Consider the following 22,570-nt stretch of genomic DNA (forward strand, 5'->3'; position numbering starts at 1 on the left):
CTGTAGTTTGTATCATCTTACTGTACTTCAGCATATCTAATACAATTTAGACATACTGAAGTTTAACAAAGATCCGTTGGTGTTCGAGTGTTCGAACCAGTGTTCGACATTTACTATTTTTTAATCAGGCTTTGCTGTTTGTCCCCAGCTAAAACCCTGCGGCCATGGGGGGAATATAAACTGTCCGATCTCAACGGTACCGCTGCAATGCCAGGGGAGAAGCGCAGCGGCGGAGTTCACATTAGCCATGGGGCGGCGTTCGTCCTGGTCCTTCTTGCTGTCTGTCTGGCCGTGTTGGTAGGGCTCGTCGTGCACCTGGTATCACCAGGTCAGGTTGTCTGCAAGTGTGAAACGCCCACACTGGCGACTCCTCCACTCGGCCGGGAGGAGCTCCGGGCACGCTGTATGGAGCTAGCAGGATACGGTGATCGTAAAGTTTGTAAGTTGTTCTTGGTTTTGTTTAGGTAAAGATTAAAGACATGTAATCTTGCGCTAATATTATGAGATTATCTAATAGCAAAACGTGTATTTCTAAGATAATATAAATATTTGTTGAAATTTTGCAGATGTTACTGATTGTATTTTTCTTCTGAAAACTGGGAACATGAATTTGAAAAATATGAAGTTCATAACCACATTGGAGGTACTAATATCTGCATGACTTCAATCAGGTGGTGCATGCTCAAAGAAAACAACAGCAGCAACAGCCACTACAACAGCAACGATGACAACTACAGCAACCACAACAATTACAACACCAGCCCCCGTCATCAACTACCGCCTCCCTACAGCTGTCAAACCTTTCCACTACGTCCTTGAACTCCAACCTGAGATATACGGCGATAACTCGTCTCTATTCACTTTTAGCGGGACAGTTTCTATCGTCATCAATGTAACGCAAGCAGCGTCTAACGTGACCTTGCACAAGAAAGATCTCATGATCAATAATGATTCTTTATCCCTGCGGCCTATTGACAACCAGAGCGACAGGGGTCCGTCTATTGTCAGCACAAGTTACGATGAGGTCAGGGAATTTTACGTCCTTCACCTTGATAATGACCTTCAACCCGGAAGATCATATGTAGTCGGGATGAGTTTTCACGCCAAAATGAGAACCGACGGGAAGGGTCTGTATCTCAGTTCCTACAAGACGGACACGAATGAAACCATGTAAGAAAGAAATGCTAAACTGAGTTCTTAGTCATTCTTTTTGCCAAATAAGTGAAATAAGAATTTAAAATTGCTTTGAAAATTATCGCTGAATCCTGTTTTTTAGTGCTGTGTAATATATATATTCTTGAAAATGTCATAATTTGTGATCTCATGTTGTGTTGATCTCAATTGTCCCTCCTGGGATTTGTAATGATAATATTTCTTTATCTCACAGTTACTTAGCATCCACCCAGTTCGAGGCACCTCATGCGAGGAATGCGTTCCCGTGCTTTGATGAACCGGCTCTGAAGGCGACCTTTGACATTACCCTGGTCAGGAAGACGACCACTGGACGGAACTACCGGACACTGTCTAATACAGAAGTCGTGTCCAATGAGATCAGGTGAGCTCTCTTATCATAGGCATATTATCCGTCGTGACGTCGTCGTTTTGAACGTTTGCATAAACTTTTGCATGTTTTCCATTACAGGGGCAACTATACAGCTGATACCTTTGCAACGACGCCGGTAATGTCCACATACCTCCTCGCCTTCATCATTTGTGACTTCGACCAGCTGGAAAAACACAACCTCAAACATAACGGTACAGTCACGAGTTTTTGTCTATTTATAATTACACAATCGTCGATGGGATTTTAAACAGGCATCTGGATGTTTTAACATTACTTCGTGTAATATGTGATGAAGAGAGTTCTACTGTAACCTGTTAAGGATCCGGTGTCCAGCCTTTGACTATCCGTCGTAGCACCCCTTTAAGAGTTTGTCAAGACGTAGTTTATATCTACTCTGACATTACGACAACCTTAATGCATCTTGGCAGACACGGTTAGCACAAAACAGTTTGTACCGTATGTTATGAACACACATAGAAGTGCGAGTGATTCCTGTATTCTTTTAAAGGTTTCTTAGCAAGCTTTGTGTTGCACTGTACACGCTTAAGCTCAACAGCCCATTTTGCCACAGTGTGATACTGAGGGCTACTTCCTATAGACATTAGTCATGCGTTGATGAGTGTCGATTGCGGTTTTGTGAGGTGATGCAAATAGAAGAAGAAATGCCTGAAATAGTTGAGACATCGGAGAAATTAAATCGGGGATACATAGGAAAAGGAGAAATTGAATTAACTTGAAAAATTCTTGTAAATTTACAAATATTTACCCGCTTTGCAAGTATGAAATGTAAATTTTGTTATCACGACAATGTTGATGATCGGGACGTTGTTGATGATGGCGAAGATGATAACAACAACAATGACGATGGAAACAAAACATGATTATAATGGTATGTAGTACTAGCAAATAACAGGAGCAACAACCGTGATGACAACGACGATGACGTCGTAAGTGATAATGATATGATATGATTGTTGTTGTTGTTGTTGTTGTTGATGATGATGATGAAGATGATGATGAGGATGAAGATAATACTGACGACGACAATGATGTTGCTGATAATGCTGATGATGATGCTGTATTCTATGTCGTTGCAGTACCGGACGCTGGCACGTCCTAATGCAATACAACACGCCGGTCGGGCCCAGGAGTATGGCATGGATTTGTTCGACTGGTACGAGAAGACCTTCGACCCTGACTATCCCATCACCAAACTTGGTATGTAGACGAGTTCACTCATGCCATGTATTCCATAAAGAAACAATAAGAGTCCTTAATGTGGATTTACGTGAGTTGATGATGACGTTGCATTTGAGTACGGTATCTATAGTATTTTATAAGTCAACATCAAAACTCTTTAGTCGTTAGGACCGCCTCCGTGGTGTTGTGGTTAGAGCGTCCGCCCGGAGAGCGGAAGGTCGCGGGTTCGATCCCCGACCGCGTCAAACCAAAAGACGTTAAAATATGGTACTTGTTGGTCCCTGCCTGGCGCTCAGCATTAATGGGTACAACAAGTGCTGGTCGGCTCGGAGTCAGTATAACAAGTGTGTCTGAGTGGGGTATTCATGCTTCACTGCGGCATGGTATCTCAGTGGCCTAGCATTATAGAACCAGCTTAAGTCTGGGCTAGTACAAGCAGCGGCACATACATATACACACGCATGCACGTCGTCATATGAGCGAAATATTCTCAAGCACGACGTAAAACCCAATTTCACCTCACCTTTAGTCGTTAGTCGTTTTTTTTTAAATGATCTCGATACACCAGGCTTGTTATTGTTTTCGTAAGTAAGTTTAACGTTTTTTGAAAATCGTATGGTTTATTTTGAGGCAAACATTCATCGTCTTGTGTTGAGAAACTGGTATTCTCATATATATAGTGACAATTGGATTGTAACCCCGTTTTTCTAAGTTTAAACATGTGAAGTCTTTTGAGGAACCTGCTTCCAACTTAAAGGATTTCGTCATTATCTCAGATACGTATCGAAAAGAGGTCAATTCCATGTGAAGGTATTGTCGTGAGTTTGTAACGCTTTGTGTCTATGTGCTTTTTTGTGTCCTTGAGGATTTGTCTTTGTGGGTGGGTCTGTGTCTTTGAGGATTTGTGTTTGTGGGTGGGTCTGTGTCTTTGTGGGTATGTGTTTCTGTGTCTTTGAGGATTTGTGTTTGTGGGTGGGTCTGTGTCTTTGAGGATTTGTCTTTGTGGGTGGGTCTGTGTCTTTGAGGATTTGTCTTTGTGGGTGGGTCTGTGTCTTTGAGGATTTTTGTGTTTGTGTATTTCTGCTTTGGGCATTTGTTCATCCGCCTCTTTTGGATTTATGTGTCTTACGGATTTCTGTTTTTGTGCATATGTGTGTCTCATGGATTTGTGTTCTGGAGCATTTTATTGCTGTTATAGATTTCTGTTTTGGTGCGTAATTACCGTTTCTGTGCATTTGTTGTTCTATGAATTTCTGTTTTGGGGCATATTGGTTTTATTATGGATTTCTGGGGTTTTTTTTCATAATTATTACCGTTTTTGCGCTTATGTGTGACTTATGGATTGCTGTTTCTGTGCACGTGTTGTTATTATGGATTCCAGCTTTTTCTGCATTTGTCTGCATTTGTGTATCATGATAGATTTGTGTCATTAAGAATGTTTGGCTTCTTTCTGTATTTGTGTGTTTTAGTGAGTTTGTGTGTCCTTGCTGTTGTTTGTCGCTAAGCATCTGTGTATGTGAATAGATGTGTGTTGGTGTATTTATGTATCTTTACTGACTTTCGTCTTTGTTCATTGTGTGTCTTGTTTCATTTGTATGTACTAATTCCTGTTGAATTTATGAGTTTTGACTTATCATTGAGTTTTGAGTATTAAATATATTTTGATATATTTTTGTCAGGTGTTTTGTCCATACATGTTTCTATTGACCAATATGTAACATTACAAAATTCATAACACATATATGTATTCAAGCATCGATAAAAGTTACAGCGTCTGTACAGATAACATCGCCATCCCCAATTTCGTGTCCGGCGCCATGGAAAACTGGGGCCTCGTCACGTACAGGGAACGCCTTCTTTACGAAGAGGGCGTGTCCACCGCGTCTCAAGACAGCTGGGTTGCCGAGGTGATCTCGCATGAGATATCTCACCAGGTAACAATTTCCTCGAAAGTATTAAAATGCTTTTTAAAAACTTATTGTAATGGGGGTTTTTTAATTTGTTTAGATCGTTATGTTTTGGAAAATGTGAAATAACAGGTTTGTCAAAAGTGAATGATAACGCTTTCCAAGCCCAATCAACATTTGCGATGATGTGTCGTTTTTAATTTTTGAACAGAGCAATCGAGAATTGATAAAAAGGGATAATAACGTAATACAATTTGGTACACAACTATATTTTCTCAGCAATAATATGGGGACGGTGGGGTAGCCTAGTTGTTAAAGCGTTCGCTAGTCAAACCGAAGACCAGGGTTCGATTCCCCACAAGGGTACAAAGTGTGTAGCCAATTTGCGGTGTCCCCCGCCCTGATATTGCTGGGACATTGCTAAAAGCGAAAAATGATCTGGCCTAACGACCGCAAGCTCATCCACTCGCGGGAAAAAAGTAGATGCACGTGCTTCTCTTGGTTGGGATCGATGGCAGTTGGCATCGGGAATCTTCCGGAGAGGACAATCGTGTTAAACCATATCCATGATGAGTTAAAAGTCTGTTGAGCGGCTTCGTGATTCAGGGATTGAATTTTTTAAAATATTCTGATCATGAGCAGGTGCAACTCTGGGCATCATCTATTAATCAGCGAATAAGATAAAAAAAATATACTTGGGCCCCAAACCCCAATCCACAAAGAAAACACCCAACAAATAAAAATAGAACTGCTAGAATATACACACTGGTTGAGCTACAATGTTTTGTTTAACTAGTATACTAGAACAATGATGTCTGAATGTTGCAATAACTGACTGTTGACTGGTAAGGTAGAGTGTATTGTGTTTATTCATGTGGTATACTTGAACATTGCTGTCTGAATGTTGCAATAACTGACTGCTGACTGGTAAGGTATAGTGTATCGTATTTATTCATGTGGTATACTTGAACAATGATGTCTGAATGTTGCAATAACTGACTGTTGACTGGTAAGGTAGAGTGTATCGTGTTTATTCATGTGGTATACTAGAACATTGCCGTCTGAATGTTGCAATAACTGACTGTTGACTGGTAAGGTATAGTGTATCGTGTTTACTCATGGACTATGCAAGAAAATTGCTGTCTGAATGTTGCAATAACTGACTGTTGACTGGTACGGTATAGTGTATCGTGTTTATTCATGTGCTATCCTTGAATATATCTGAATGTTGCAATAACTGAACATTGCTGTCTGAATGTTGCAATAACTGACTGTTGACTGGTAAGGTAGAGTGTATCACCGTGTATCGTACTAGCATTAAAGTGTCGGTGTGTTGCAGTGGTTCGGCAACATTGTGTCACCCAAGTGGTGGTCCTGGCTCTGGCTAAACGAGGGTTTTGCCTCCTTCTGGGACATGTTTGTGGTGGGCACAGTCTATCCAGCTAGAAGGTCGGTGAGTTTCTCAATAATCACATTGGTCCTTTTAATTTGTACCCTTTCTGATTCAAGGTAAGAATATTACTCCTATGCAGATCGTAAAAGACAGCTGAACACATAGAAGTCAGGTGGTTGGTTCGTTGTTGACACTTTCCATCACAGGCCTGTCTGGTCGAGACGTGATTATGTACAAGCCATTGTCATACAACTACAATATAAACCCATGGAGATCTGGTTTAGAACTGATCTTCAGTAACCAATGCTTGTCGTAAGAGTCGACTAACGGGATCGAGTGGCCAGACGCGCTGACTTGGTTAACACATGTCATCGTATCCCAATTGTGTAGATCGAGGCTCATGCTGTTGATCACTGGATTGTCTGGTCCAAACTTGATTAATTACAGACCGCCATCATACAGCTGGAATATTGCTGAGTGCGGTGTTAAACAACTAACAAAGAAAAAATGAGTATGGTAAAAACAAAAACAAAAGAACCAACAAGCTTGCAACATTTTCTTCCTCTCTTCAGATGGAGCAGTTTATAGTGCAGTCGATGTATTTTGCGATGTACATAGACGGTATGCAGACGTCGCACCCAATGACGAACGACGTCGAGAGTAACGCTGAAGTGGAGCGCTCTTTCGACACAATTACATACCGCAAGGTACGAGTTAGTGAGTGAGAGAGTGAGCAGGATGCGAAGGTTGAAGTGAGGTTTAACGTCGCGTTCAAGATCACATCAAGTTACAGTAAGCTACGGTTATCTCGAACTCTAAGGGATCACTAAAGATAGTTCGTAATACGAGTTTCGACTAAAATACACAGCAAGTTGCCAGGGTCTCGATCCACAAAGCGTCCGTTATTCTCAAGCCTATGATGAAGTAGTTACGATATGTCGTAACGTGACTAACGCTTTGTGGGTCGGGACCCTGGACCAATAGATAGTTCGTTTTAGGCGTGTTCGTAATAAACCTAGTTTGCACCGTTAGCGTGTTCGTGTGTGTTAGCGTGCGTGTGCGGTTTGTTTTGACTTGTCCCAAGTGCCACTGTGCTTGATCTGCGACAACCGTTCGTAGCACTACACCATTCTTAAGCCTATCTAAAGTATAGAGTTACTTTATTAGTATAGAGAGAGGTTGTAACGTTATGAAAGCTTTGTAGATCGGAGTTCTGGGCCTAGTTTACTGGATAAATCGTGTGTGTTCTTGTGTGTTTGCGTGCGTGTGCGGTTTGGTTTGACTAGCCCCAAGTGCCATTTTGTTTGATGTCGTATACTAACCAATATTATTACATAAAGCTGACGATGCTAATTTTCATTCAAATACATACAAAGAACTACAACGGACTTACTGATTATGTAAATTGCAAATAAAACGTTTTTCTTTAACTTGCAGGGAGCTTGTGTGGTTCGAATGATGCACTTCGTCATGGGACACGATCTTTTCATCAGAGGGCTCAATGTAAGTATGACTTAAATGGAGTGAGTGATTTAAAATGTAACAACGAGACCAAGTTTATAGTGAGTGAGTGAGTGACTATGGTTTTACGTCGCTGCTAGCAATATTCCAACAATATCACGGCAGGGGACACCAGAACCTTTTGGGGAATTGGACGAACTCTTTAACCACTAGGCTACCCCCCGCCCCCACAGGCCCTTGTGTCCTTGCGAGGATTAAAGATTTAAAAAATATATATAAAACATTGAGATTACCCCCGACTCGAAACGCTGCACAGTACATATACATTATCATGATGTATAAGTACTGTAAAGCATTTCGAGTCGGGGGTCATCTCAAAAAACAATATTTTAAAAATCTAACCGACCCACCAAGATGAAATATAAATACAATATTCCAACAATATCACGGCAGGGGACACCAGAACTGGACTTCACAGACTGTACCCATATGGGAAATCGGGTATTTGGTGTGACGTGCGAACACTTTATCCACTAGGCTACCCTTCCCCGCCGCCCCACCAAGTTTACTCATATACACAGGTAAAATATAAATATAAAGGTACATAAACAGCATGTTCCCATACGCACAATAAGCAGTTCCGTAGTTCCGAGAAGAAAAGGTCGCCAATCTCAGTTCGGAACACATTTAATGTTGTGGCGACACAATCGTTCGTAACTTTACGTCAGTCGTAGTTCACTAGGAGTTACGATCATCTTACGACCAGGCTATGTGTTAGTTTGGATTGGCAATATGATACACGTACAATCAAAAATGGTGCAAGAAATGATCCACCCTTTTCTTTCACAAGAAAATTACTCATTTCTGTTTCAGCGGTATTTGAAGAGACATCAGTACGGCGTTGCAGAGCATAAGGACCTATTCAACGCTCTGACAGAGGTACGTCAGCGTAACAAGCTCTTCGATAATTATGAAGATCCGGATTAGAATTGGTCTTCAACAACCCATGCTTGTCGTGAGGGGCGACTAACGGGATCGGGTGGTCAGACTCACTGACTTGGTTGACCTGTCCTTTGTCTACTCTCTGGCTTCATCAGCTTTCTGCCTAGCCAATTATGTTGTTTTCTTTGTTACATTGTTACATCCAGTATATATACACTTCCCCCTTCTTCATGTTCCATTATGCTTGACAACGGTACAAGAATCTGTATCGAACGTCGCACTCACGAATAAAAAGAAGTTGTTATCCATAAAGTTTGTTCTATATTGTATTTGGTCTTTTGAATACACAGCAATCTGAAGCTGAAGGCACCCCTATCAACATGACAGAGATCTTTGAACCCTGGGTCACTCAGATGAACTATCCTCTGGTCACTGTCAAGGTCACAGGTCCTGGAACCATCAATGTCCGCCAGGAACGGTTCCTCAACAACATGAGCTCCAACACTACCGGGGACACCGCTCCCTTTGGGTAAATATGGTGGTATTTTCTGTTTAGCTGTTTGTGTTCAATGTTGTTTATTCCAAACTCCATTACATCAACAAGTAAACAATCTGGGCAAGACAAACTGTGATGTATTTGATGCAGACATACCTCTGGGTGTAAGAAAACCAGAAAAGAGAGTTGTCGGTACGAGCATAGTGACTGAGATTTATGCTGCGTTTAGCAATATTTAAACATTGTACCTATTTTGAGGAATCGAACTTGGGCTATCTGCGTTGGATCGCTTTAACCACATGGGTACCCCATCGGCTCGTCCGAACATAGGTTCTGGATGTATGAAAAGTTCCATTCCGCTGGCTCACAATTTGTAACAGTGCTGTTTGTCAGAACTCCGGTCACTCACTCACTCATATGGGTATATGTCCGCCCACCTGCACACCTTCACGCCAAATGTCACCATCCTCCTGACCGCCATCAAGTGCAGATAAATATATTTCCCTCACGTGAATGTTCTACTTTACAGCTACAAATGGACAATCCCTATCACAATCGCCTCCAGCAAGAACAACAGCAACCTCAACAATGTGTACAGCTACAACGACATTGCATGGTTGGCTACGACAGAAGAAGAGAGTAAGTAGATTCCATACTGAATATATGATGTCATATTATCTTGTCATGAGTTGTGTCCATTAGCCGTTTCCGGTTTGAGTAGTAAAATATTTCATAGTTGTGGCGATGCAGGTAGCCGAGAAGGGCAGGCTTTACGAAAGCATCGTTCACATCAGTTCGGGCTTTGCCGCGTCATTTCGGTTTTAGCATCCTCATTTTAGCTTTTGCAACGTCACTTCCGGTTAGGCTCCCACTTTCGGATGAAATGCCGGGAAAGTTCTGGTCTGGACTGGTCTGGTCTGGGCTGGGCTGGGCTGGGCTTTCAATTGGGGTGTGACTGTCCATTAGGCGACAACAATGTAGGCATACGATTCAACTCACATTGAAACACCAGCACATTGGCGGTAAGGTGAGACAGGTTAAAGCGTCCGCTCGTTTCTTCACATGGGTACAAAGTGTGAAGCCCATTACTGGTGTCCCCGGCCGTGATATTGCTGGAATAATGCTAAAAAATACAACTTAGTCAGTCAAATCATCCGGAACGTTGGTTATCGTATCTATACAGAGAGGTAAACTGTTCTTGTTGTATTTCTCAACAGAAGACATCAGCGACCCTATTATCCCCAACCCTTCACAGGAGAACTCGTGGGTTGTCGTGAATGGGCAGCAGTCCGGTTTCTACAGGGTTAACTACGAGGAGAGAAACTGGATGGCCCTAATTAAACAACTAGAGACAGACCACACGGTATGTGCTGCAGTCTTACCTCGCTGTGAACATGAGGACTGTTTGAGAACAGCAAGAAAGTTTGAGGCCTGGAAGAATAGTTCCAGAGGTGGAAGAGTAATTAGGTCTGGAAGAATAGTTCCAGAGGTGGAAGAGTAATTAGGTCTGGAAGAATAGTTCCAGCGGTGGAAGAGTAATTAGGTCTGGAAGAATATTTCAAAGCAGTAGGAATGTTGCCTTGAGAAGAATGTTAGGAGAATGACAGGATATATATCTAAAGGCTGTAAAAATGTTTTCGGGAAGGAAGTTTGTTTCGGTGCTGGAAGAATGTTTCATGGCTGTAAAAATGTTTCAGGAAGGGAGAAATGTATTCTATTCTTCTGCATATGCTCCGACCTTTCTATCGTTCATGCTGCATTCGTTTTCAGGGTTTTTTTTCTAACTAATTCATTTCTACAATTATCTTATTCCCAGGTGTTTCCACCAGCGACCCGCGCACAGATCATAAACGATGCATGGACACTTCAAGAGTAAGTAACATTCCGGTACTAAGTTGGTTCCTGGCTCCCTTTGCATGCACCAACTTGTGATATGTGAGAAGGGGCCCAGCTTACTTCCGGTGCCAGATTTCAGATGACGAGCGTATATTCAAGAACCCATTCTGGTTCCAAATTGCGCGACCGCTAAATATGACCTTACTAGACCGGGCCAAGTGTACAGCCATGCTTGGTTGTCACAACTGTTGACAATCGTAATAGTTTGCTCATTTGGGAATGGTTAGATAAAACATGTGCATGTGTTATTCCTGCAAGGATTCTCCGTTCCTTACAGTCAACTGACAACCAAGAGACAATTCCAAAAGGTATGAAATGTTGTTTGTCACCGGAAGTACTAAGGTCTCGCGAAGTGCCGTGACCTACTTACGGGCGCATGACCGCCCACCGCCTAACAATCTGCACGTGTACATAAATATCTCTTTAAACTTTCAGAGCCGGTGTCGTGAAGCTGAGGATTGCCATTCGTACTTTGAATTTCCTCAAAAACGACGTCGACTATGTCTCTTGGCATGCGTTGTCACAACATTCCTACATCCTCGCCAGAGCTTTGCAAGGTAGTGAATACTACGGCGCCTATATGGTACGTGTACTAAAATACCGTATAATACTGGTATGACGAGAAGTCAAAGGTGTTCCCCTACCCGTCCACGGATCTGAGTACTGATATGTTGACTGATATAATGACATTTAATTAAAGTAGCATCTATTCGGGATATTCCGTTTCAATTTTATAGTGTTTTTTCAGTTTTGTTTTCTTGTTTTGTTGTTGTATTTTTGGTTTGTTTGTTTGTTTGTTATTTGGGGGTGGGTCTGGTGGGTGGGGTGGGGCCTATTGGGATGCCATGACATGTATCAACCACCTGATCACGTAGATCGCCCCTTGGGCTTTAAAGATTAGTTCTAACCCGGATCTTCACGGGTCGTAAGCGTAATAGTACAGTTGTGTTCACTCATTGTTGATAGATAATAATGTAAAACTGTTTATATTTCAGGAATTCATGAAGGTCAGCGCCAACAAGACCTACAACCACTACAGGATGAACATACAAGCTGATACTCTTCCAATAGACGTGTAAGTAGCAGTCGTGTCTCCGTGGTCAGAGATATGTATTAAATTAACCCCCTTATAGGCGCACATAAATGGCAACCACAAATGGAATGGTAGCCTGTTTATGTACACATCGTCAGCATAGAGCTCAGGTCACAAATTACTTGAAGTTAAGCAACGTTGGGCGGTTTTCCGGTTTGAATTGGTCGAAGAGTGAGTGAGTAACGTTTTACGCCGGTCTTCACACATTGTACCCATTCCAGCACTGACAGAAATGGAAAGGAACTATTTTGTCCTGGTCGATTGATGTATATTTTAGTTGAAATGGTTGTAATGGCTTCGACAAAGAAAACATATAGAGGTCCATTTATGTTTATAATAACTGTAGTCGACTGTATTCGCTATTCCGCAATGATAAATCGATATGCAGTTTAATTGAGAAGTGAGTTCAAAATTGACAATTCCGAGTATTTTCATGTTACAATACCTCTTCATCACTATGTATCAACATACACACGTGTACAGATTCCAGATAACTCGCGGTCTCAACTATGCCTGCGGATATGGACTGCAGGAATGCGCGGACGATGTTTTGAGGCTGTATCGGGAGATGATGAAAGACCCAGTCAATAACAGGTAGACTTAACAATTTTACAGAAATAAATTAAACGTCTATGAGAAGAGTAAAGAGTTCAGCTATAAAGGCCACAGGCCCAAAGAGGTACAGACACATGTATCATGTATTGGGGGTACAGTGCAGTTAAATTGGATTTAGAATTATGATAAATGAAACAGTGTGCGAAATCGTTTCTACATTTTGCTAGCCAGTCGGGCCAGTTATGTCAAAAAGTTACTACTCCACAAAATATTTCACTTGCCCGAAATTTGAATGTAGAGACTAAGCAAAAGATTACTAAAATAGATGAGAATAAAATAATGTCGGCATGACATGGGTTTTATCATTAAGCTGCTAATGTGATGAACATTTTTATCAGGCCATAATCTTGCATGAAGTGTATTATACCTTAACAAGTCGGAGAGTGCGACATGGCTGATTTGTCTGTTCCTGCAGCTGGGCTCTGCTCGCAATATCAATCACTCGTTAACGGTATCGAGCGGTGACGTAGTTTACGTGTGCCATCATACATTGATAGCGTGGATCGATGCTCAGAATTTCAATCACTGGATTGTCTGGTCCAGACTCTATTATTTGCAGACCGCCGCCATATGGCTGGAATATTGCTGAGTGCGGCGTAAAACTAAACTCACTCACAGATAAGCAGACAAACAAACAATAAGGAGATATTCACTAATTCACTCCCTCTGTTTTAGGATCAACCCTGACCTCAAGAGAGTTGTCCCCTGTAACGCTATACGATACGGGGGAATGGCAGAATGGAACTTTGCTTACAACCAATACAAGTCCGAGGATCCTACAGGAGACGACAGCTTCTACTGGTTCAACGCTCTCTCCTGTACGACACAGCCGTGGCTTTTACAAAGGTGATGGTCGTACACATTCTTCACCACTCGCACCTTTCCGTAACCTGCAAAGAGATTTGTCGCCTTATCGCATTTGTCTCCAATCGCCTTTTCCGTAACTTGCAAGAAGAGGCATCACACACACGCGCACGCACGCACACGCACGCACACGCACACACGTACACACGTACACACACACGCACACACACACACACACACACACACACACACACACACACACACACACACACACACACACACACACACTACTCTCCATTTCCGTAATCTGGAAGAAGATAAATGATGCGTCCCTTATCACATTCATAAGCACTCGCACATGCGTAACTTGAAAGCAGATACGTTGCCCTTTCACATTCGTCACCACTTTCACCTTTCTGTAACCTGCTGAAAAAACCTCGTGCCCCCATCCATGAACGGTGTGTGTGTGTGTGTGCGTGCGTGCGTGCGTGCGTGCGTGCGTGCGTGCGTGCGTGCGTGCGTGCGTGCGTGCGAAAATACGACAAACATTTGGATTTCAAGTACTTCGGTGAAAGGATCGAATATGTTTTGAGTTTACATACGCCTTGTTTATAACTATTATCCAAGAGGCTGTTAATTGTTTACAGTAAACTCAAATAGTCAAGGGTGAGTGAGTGGGTATGCTTTTACGCCACTTTTAGCAATATTCCAGCAATATCATAGCGGGGGACACCAGAAAGTAGGTTCACCCATTGTACTCACGTTGGGAATCGAACCCGGGCCTTCGGCGTGAAGACTAACGCTTTAACCACTAGGCCACCCGACCGCTCCTCATAATGTTGGAGAGACCCGTGAAGATCCGGATTAGAGTTGATGTTCAGTAACCCATGCTTGTAGTAAGAGCCCACTAACGGGATCGGGTGGTCTGGCTCGCTGGCTTGGTTGACACATGTCATCGTATGACAGTTACGTAGATCGATGCTCATGCTGTTGATCACTGGATTGTCTGGTCCAGACTCGATTATTTACAGACCGCCGCCATTAGGGTTGGGTATTGCAGAGAATTTTCATATTGCGATATATTGCGATGCGAAAACATATATTACGATATGTATTGCAATATATTGCAAGAAGTTCTTTTTTAACAAAAAACTATAATCGAATAATGCTTGATTTATATAGCAAAAACACACAATAATCATTATGCTGGATTAAGCTTTAATAAAAAGTTTTAATCATGACAAAATAAAAATGTAAATAATATTAGGCACAAAAAAGGAAAAAAAGGAAAGGAAGATTTGAAAAAAACCGGAAATATCCGAAGATTTCCGAGTGTTACGAAGTTTTCCGAACGCATGTTAAAATACCGGTTTTCGATCAGCGTATCGCAATACGTATATGTATGTCTGAACCGGTAAATACCGGTAAACCGGTTATATTGCGCAGCCCTAGCCGCCATATAGATCGAATACAGCTGAGTGTGGCGTAAAACTTAACTCACTCACTCACTCTTAATGTTGGAAGAAAGCTAGACGGGATGCAGGTCACATAATTTAAACCATGAGTTATAACAATATCATTTACAATTTTAACAAAATCCAATTTTAACAACAACCAAATAGTCGTATGCAAACATATTTACAGTTTATGAATCAGACCAAAGTCTTTCAAGTTTGTTGATTCACTTGTTTGCGATCTATAGCCTTTTTTATATCACCTATTATCTGAATAGTGCTATTAGTTTTAACATTACATAGTTTCAATTCTAACTGTGATACTCTAGTTGTTTTAATGTCCTTTGGCGACAGGTTTTTTTTGAAAATGACAAATTGGTTTTCGTCACGATATGGCTGAAATAATACCACATCAACTCACTCACTAACTAAAGTTTGTTGATTACGAGATTTCAACTCACTCGGGTTTCTGGTTGATGATGCGAATCTCTTGCAACTGCAAAGTCCACGTAGTCAAGCATAACATATTTGACTTTGCTGTTGTTATCGTAATTGCTGATGATGACGATGATGATTGTGTTGTTGTTTTTGTTGATGATGATGATGATGGTGGTGGTGGTGGCGCTGATGATGATGACGACGGCGATGATTTTGTTGTTGTTGTTGATGATGATGATGATAATGACGTTGATTGTGATGTTGACTACGGCGATGGTTTGTTGTCGATGATGATGATGATGATGATGATGATGATGATGATGATGATGATAACGATGACAACAACGGCGATGATGGTTTGTTCATCTTTGCAAGTTTCTTTTCAGGCTGCTAGACATGTCATTGGACAATACTACCTTCCACTCCTCGGATGCGTTTTTCAACATATACAGCGTTTCCGGCAATGCGGCAGCCAGGGATATAACCTGGAACTTCCTTAAGAACAACTTCCTGACTCTACATGACAAGTAAGTACCACACTGAGGACACCTTCTGTGGCATCCGGCACATCCCAGTTCATGTTTACTGATGAAGTCTCTAGCCCACCACATAATCACAGCGGTAATAGTGAGTGAGTGAGCTGGGTTTTATGCCGCGTTTAGCAAACTAAAAGTCAATATTCCAGCAATATCACAAAATGTGTATTACAGTAAACTAATATTATATTTCTTTTAATTGAAGACACGGCCAACTCCGACTAGGTTCGCTGATAAGGAGTATAGCATCTGCTTATAACATGGAATACCTTTTGAACGAGGTAGGTTTGTAGCAGTTCGTTTGATGCTGAAAGCTTCATAGGTACATGGGGCAAAACGTTCAGAAATTGTCTTACATATTTCAAATGCATTTTTCAAAAATGTATTTCTAAATAAATTCTGGGAACAATGTCCAGTGGTCAACTTTCGACAAGTCTGATTCATTTGTAAGTCTATAAATGTCCCATGACCTAAGTCAAGTGCTGTTGTAAAAGGTATCTTTGTTGTTTATTTCAGCTGCAGTCATTTGCCAACACCACCATGGCAGTGGAGTATCAGACAACATTTCAGGAGGCCATTAAGGGAACGCAGGCTAATTTGGATTGGCTGGAGACCAACGGTGACGACATCAAAGAGTGGCTCACAGAACAGGGTTTCGCAGAATATCTACCGTAGCTGACCACTTAGGTGATAGGTTTCGCTGTCGTTAGTGATCGTAGCGCTACGAACATCGTATCCCCTATACTTTAGGACAGGCTTACGACAGTCGTAGCGCTACATACATCGTCACCCCCTATACTTAAGAACAGACTTACGACAGTCGTAGCGCTCCATACATCGTCACCCCTATACTTTAGGACAGGCTAACGACAGCCGTAGCGCTACGCACATCGTAACCCCTATACTTTAGCACAGGCTTACGACAGTCGTAGCGCTACGCACATCGCCACCCCTATACTTAAGCACAGGCTAACGACAGTCGTAGCACTACGCACATCGTCACCCCTATACTTTAGCGCAGGCTCACGACAGTCGTAGCTCTACGAACATCGTATCCCCCTATACTTTAGCACAGGCTAACGACAGTCGTAGCTCTACGAACATCGTCACACCTATACTTTAGCACAGTTAGTAGCCCTACGAACATCATAAACGCTTTGTGAAGCTGGCTCGAGATTCACATGAATTAGAGACATCAGCCTACGACCCTCAAATAGTGACTTGACTTCCGTCCCAGTTGCCAGGTACGTGATGGCAGCGGTTGATGTGGTTGAAAATGGTATCGGATCAGTGATGTTGATTCCAAAGTAGGAATCAGTTCCTACAGATCTGAATTGTGAAATCTCTAAATGACCACACAAGAATATATCCAGTCTTTATTTTTATATAAATACTGAAAAGTCATTGCTTATTGCTTACTCCACAACTAGAGACATATGCAACTTGTTAGTTAATCCGTTAAAATGCATCTTCTGAAATTGCTTTCATATATACGTGAAATACATTTGATGTCACACTTTATTGAACATGCTTATATTTTCTGAAGGCATTAAGGATCAAAGCTTTAATGAGCTTTAGAGAGTGTAGTGAGAATGGACATATTTTCAGTTAGATCTTAAAAACCATGTACTTTTAAGGATTGGAACTAAAATCCTACACCACTGTATCTTCTGTGAAAATCATTGTTGCTATGAACTGTTTTGTGGCAATAACCTTGCCAAATGGCTGGTACTTGTAAGGCGATCAGTGTTCAATGCGCCAATGATCATTTGCCAGACATACAAACAAATCTTCTCATCTACCTCCTGCTACATAACCTTTGTTAATCTCCTCAGTCCTCCTTTGACAACAGTGACCCACATCATAATGAGAACATTTTTGGGCAGCAGCTCTTGTAATTTATGCAATTAAAAAACTCTTTTTACATATGATTGTTGTTTTGGAGTGACCTTTGTCAGCAAGTGAGCTGTAAAGAAGAGGTAATAAGACCTGACAGTGTCCAGACCAGACAATCAAATGATTAAAAGTAAACGCTGTTGCAATCACGTTTTCTCGTGTCAGAACAGGTGCACTCGGTTCCCCTTACGAACAGTGGAAGGAATTTCTGAACAATTCTGAGCCTCAACCCCCACTTGTTGACTGAAAAGGAATCAGTGACATGTTACTTAGCCAATTCCATATTTTCCCACGTCGCAGGAGGTGGCTCAGTGGATCAGATGGTCATTGTCAGTATTGTGGTCGCTGACTTGCTAACATACCCCATGGATCGATGTTCATGGTGTTAAACACTGGAAGGTCTCCTCTAAACTCGATACCATGGAACATGGTTGAATGCTCTCTCCTCTACGCTCTGTATTTTGGAATATGGTTTAATGCTCTCTCTCTATGCTCTGTATTTTGGAACATGGTTTAATGCTCTCTCTTCTATGCTCTGTATTTTGGAACATGGTTTAATGCACGTGGTTAAACATGTTGCTTTGGTTGTTGTTCAACGCCTCTCTCAACAATGTTCCAGCTGTAGATAACTGGGTCTGGACAATCTAGTCCTGGAGATTCTTTTGTGAGAATCCTGTCACTGCTCTGTTTTGGTGTACGCCATTATTTCAACAGGGTATCCCCGATCACACTACCATTGTAACAATACCTCAAGTGAGTAAGCGAGTGAGTTTAGTTTTACGCCGCACTCAGCAATATTCCAGCTATATGGTGGCGGTCTGTAAATAATCGAGTCTGGACCAGGCAATCCAGTGTGATCAACAGCATGAGTATCGATCTGAGCAATTGGAAGCCGATGACATATGTCAACCAAGTCAGCGAGCCTGACCACCCGATCCCGTTAGTCGCCTCTTACGACAAGCATAGTCGCCTTTTGTGGCAAGCGTTGGCTGCTGATCTTCACGGGCCCAATACCTCAAGATGCAAGCTCCTTGAACTGTTGTTATAAAACTTACTCAAGAATACTCTTAGTGTGAAAAAACACATCAACACAACTGTTTTGCAACATTGACAGCACAAATGGGCTTCACGCATTTTACCCATGTGGGGAATCGAACACGGGTCTTCGGTGAGACACGCGAACGCTTCAGCCACTGGACAACCCCACCGCCCTCACGAACGCAAGACTAATGTCAATTGGAAGGATGAACCTCAATATTTCACTGTAGCAATATGGGCTATTGGGCTTAAGCGTCTACAGTGCAATAAAAAGCTAACTATGAAACCTGGAAAAGAGTAAAGGAATAGCTAGCACTGTTCCCTTATTTGTGTCCCTCAGTATATAACTGGGATATTGTTCAAAGTGGCTAACATCTTAAATCCTCCTACATCCACGGATTTACCATGATATATACTCAGGAAATCAAATAAGGAAACAATACTTCGTCGCAATGGTTCTCATCTATTCTCACATTATTTTTTCCACAGTTCAATACAAAGCTTGCAAAGAAACCTGTACAAAAATAAAGGAACGTTCGCACTATCATGCGTTGCCTTATTTGTTTTACTTAATATATAACTCAAATATGTTGAAAGTGGCTTTAAGGCAAACACTTTCTGATTTTGATGTGTCACTTCAGCACATTGTGTGTCCCTTCTATGGGAAATAACTTAGGTTAGCGAGTGTTTCAATACTAGCCCGTTAGTCACCTTGAAGTGAGAAGGACCCCTATATGTGTAGCGCTGCTGTATCGTCTCAAAGGCAATTCGTTGGGGCTCGGTGTCACGGTGTTTAAATGACGACTAAGGCTCCATACGAAATAGGCACCCGAACGTTGACCCGGGTTATTCAGAAATGTGTGAATAGCTCACAGACCTGGGTGTAGGAAGGTAACAAATGTATGAATGGGCTGTAGTACTGCAAACAGGTGCATTGACCGATATAGATCAAAGGAGTTGCACCACTAAACGATAAGTAGAGCACTTACGTGCTACGTAAACAAGCCCACGTTGAACTCGGAGTGAGATAGGTCTGACAGGCGAATGATATGGCGAAAAACAGGCAAGTTGTTGAACAACGCTGACAGTAATTCTAAATTTTGCCGTGTCACACATGTACGGTAATAACAACTTCAACAACGACATCTCGGTGCAGACTCGTGAACCACCATTGTGCCTTATCATGCGAGTTTGAGAGGAGACAGTCATGTCCGACAGTTTGAATGCCGAATTCGAATTAAAAGCGTTGGTTTTCCACTGTAGGGATTTGCTTGTCCACAAATCTCTTCTGTGACAGCAGAGAAAGCACAGTTGTCTGAGGCTCAGCCATTCGCTGTGGAAAGTCAGTCAGACAGTTATTTAAGTCTCACCAAGGGTACATAATACACACTCACGCACACGCCCGCACGCACGCGCGCACACACACACACACACACACACACACGCATGATGTGAGTAAAAGAGAAAAAGAATCCTAGTCAATCTTTAAAGAATTATGATACACTGTAGGAGATAATCTAAATTGCAAACTGAAAAATGACAGTAAAAGGATACAAATTGTACAACATGCATGAATATAAAAACGATCTTCTTCGCTCTAAAATTGAGTAGAGTGAGTGAGTGAGTATGGTTTTACGCCGCTTTTAGCAATATTCCAGCAACATCACGGCGGGGGACACCAGAAATGGGCTTCACGCATTATACCCATGTGGGAAATCGAACCCGGGTCTTCGGTGTGACGAGCCAACTTTTTAACTCTAGGCTAATCCACCGCCCCTAAAATTAAGTAGAGGGTTTTAGTAGTATAATTTATAACATTTTGATTAGACAGTAAAAAGCAGAACCTGAGGACATCAGACAGCATTCCCTATGCATCACATGCCAACTGAACCTGACATTCTAAGTTAAGACGTAAATATGTGCACATGACAACGCACTTACACATGCACGGCGATAAGACCCGTGAGACTTATCTCACTCTGAGTTCAGCGTGAACGTGTATACTTAGGACGTAAGTGCTCTACTTAATGCTTCGTGGTGCTAACCCCTTTGATCTGTATCGGCCAATGCAGCTGCTTGCAGTAGGACAGCCCAATCATACATTTGTTACCTTCCTATACTAAGGTATGCTAGCTATTCACAATGTTTTGAATAATCCGGGCCATTCTAAGTTAAGACGTAAATCTGTGTACATGGGACAATGCATTAATACATGTAGTTCATTCACAACAGTATTTGTTCCACACATAAGACATAAACGTAGAACACTTTTAATGTCGTGCAACAATGACTGTGGATTCGAACCCCAGAATGTGATTGTCAGCCTCCTGTCCATGTAAACACTTCATACCTGTATTACATCGGGCATGAAATAACTGAATTATAGTTACACCGAATGTTGTTGACTTGGAGCAGACCACAACACTGTGCTTCACATGAGAGACAGAATGAATACTCCCGAGACGACGCTCATTATAATGGCAGCCTAAATACCCGTTAAGCCAACCCCCATATGTGCTTATATTTGTAAATATTCCCCCCTGATATTAAGTTGCTGTTTGAAAACGCAAGTCATTCAACCATGCGTATGTCCTCGGTTTGATCACGTGATTTGTTTCAGGAGGTATGAAGATTGTTCTTAGTGTGTTTTGGCAGTTGGACGACAGAATCGCAGTAAGGTTGGTTGTCTAGAAAGCTAGATGAGAATATTTTTAATGCATAGCATACGATGTATTTCTGTTGGGAAGTATATTGTCTTTATGTATTTTTATTTTGAGGGTGGTGGGGTAGCCTTGTGGTTAAGTCTTTCGCTCGTCACGCCAAAGACCCGGGTTCGATTCCCCACGTGGGCACAGTGTGTAAAGCCCATTTTGGTGTCCGCCACCGTGATATTGCTGGAATATTGCTAAAAGAGGCGTACATCGTAACCCCTATACTATAGCACAGACTTACGACAGTCGTAGCGCTACGGACATCGTAACCCCTATACTTTAGCACAGGTTTACGACAGTCGTAGCGCTACGAACATCGTAACCCCTATACTTTAGCACAGGCTTACGACAGTCGTATCGCTACGTACATCGTAACACCCTATACTTTAGCACAGGCTTACGACAGTCGTAGCGCTACGGACTACGTAGTCCACATATTTTAGCACAGGCTTTGACAGTCGTAGCGCTAAGAACATCGTAACCTCTATACTTTAGCACAATCGCTTATGACAGTCGTAGCACTACGCACATCGTCACCCCTATTCTTTAGTACAGGCTTCCTGCAGTCGAAGCGCTACGAACATCGTCACCCGTATAATTTAGCACAGGCTTACGACAGTCGTAGCGCTACGAACATCGTAGCCCTTATACTTAAGCATTGACGATTCTACGATCGCTTTATGAAGCAAGGCCCCTGCCCTAGATGAATCAAAGGCATCCCTTTTTGGACCCGCAAATAGTTTCCGCTTGACCTCTGGCATACAGACCAAGTTTAAATATTCTAACTAGAGACCACTTTAACTGCGAAGTAAAATGCTATTTTTCGTATTAGTCTAGCTGTTAATGATTGTCCCAGTTGTCACGTGCCTGTTGACAGCAGTTGTGGCTGACCTATAGAAAAGGGTATCGGAACAGTGAATGGTGATGTTGATTCCAAAGTTGAAACCACCGGATCAGTTTGCACAGAACAGAATTGTGAAATCAGCAAATGACCACACAAACTCAAATATCCAATCTGTATTTGATCGATAAATACTGAAAGGTCACAGGCTTATCGCACATAATCCATAGCTAGGGTAACATGCATATTATTGATTAACCTTTGGAATGCGTTTTCCTTGATTGC

General features: G+C 42.0%; 2 protein-coding genes and 1 long non-coding RNA gene across 3 annotated transcripts; all 3 read left to right on the top strand.

The window, feature by feature from the left end:
* Nucleotides 1-962: 962 nt before the first annotated feature.
* Nucleotides 963-11,837, top strand: LOC124274740 (thyrotropin-releasing hormone-degrading ectoenzyme-like). The gene is given in 16 exon segments (XM_046710111.1): nt 963-1,170; nt 1,388-1,555; nt 1,643-1,737; nt 1,739-1,755; nt 2,662-2,782; nt 4,547-4,698; nt 6,011-6,094; nt 6,637-6,771; nt 7,502-7,567; nt 8,399-8,464; nt 8,818-8,996; nt 9,493-9,602; nt 10,181-10,326; nt 10,780-10,835; nt 11,295-11,442; nt 11,826-11,837. Coding segments are annotated over 16 exon segments (1,617 nt in total). The 5' UTR covers nt 963-1,108.
* A 683-nt stretch (nt 11,838-12,520) lies between these two features.
* LOC124274741 (aminopeptidase N-like) lies at nt 12,521-16,474 on the top strand. The gene is made up of 5 exons (XM_046710112.1): nt 12,521-12,546; nt 13,243-13,413; nt 15,650-15,790; nt 16,005-16,080; nt 16,316-16,474. The coding sequence occupies exons 1-5, from the start codon at nt 12,521-12,523 to the stop codon at nt 16,472-16,474; spliced, it is 573 nt and encodes a 190-aa protein (XP_046566068.1).
* A 78-nt stretch (nt 16,475-16,552) lies between these two features.
* Nucleotides 16,553-22,102, top strand: LOC124274765. Its single transcript, XR_006898019.1, has 3 exons — nt 16,553-16,567; nt 19,761-19,764; nt 22,017-22,102. It is a non-coding gene; the product is annotated as an uncharacterized LOC124274765 (long non-coding RNA).
* Nucleotides 22,103-22,570: the final 468 nt, after the last annotated feature.

Source organism: Haliotis rubra, unplaced genomic scaffold (assembly GCF_003918875.1).
Source record: "Haliotis rubra isolate DU_JTF1 unplaced genomic scaffold, ASM391887v1 Scf194, whole genome shotgun sequence".
Taxonomy (NCBI): domain Eukaryota; kingdom Metazoa; phylum Mollusca; class Gastropoda; order Lepetellida; family Haliotidae; genus Haliotis; species Haliotis rubra.

Bases quoted from the DNA above. Each gene is read 5' to 3' on its own strand.
- LOC124274741 (XM_046710112.1), top strand. From the start codon at position 12,521: ATGATGAAAGACCCAGTCAATAACAG. The intron at 12,547-13,242 runs GTAGACTTAACA...CCTCTGTTTTAG, and splicing joins AAAGACCCAGTCAATAACAG to GATCAACCCTGACCTCAAGA. The intron at 16,081-16,315 runs GTAGGTTTGTAG...TGTTTATTTCAG, and splicing joins TGGAATACCTTTTGAACGAG to CTGCAGTCATTTGCCAACAC.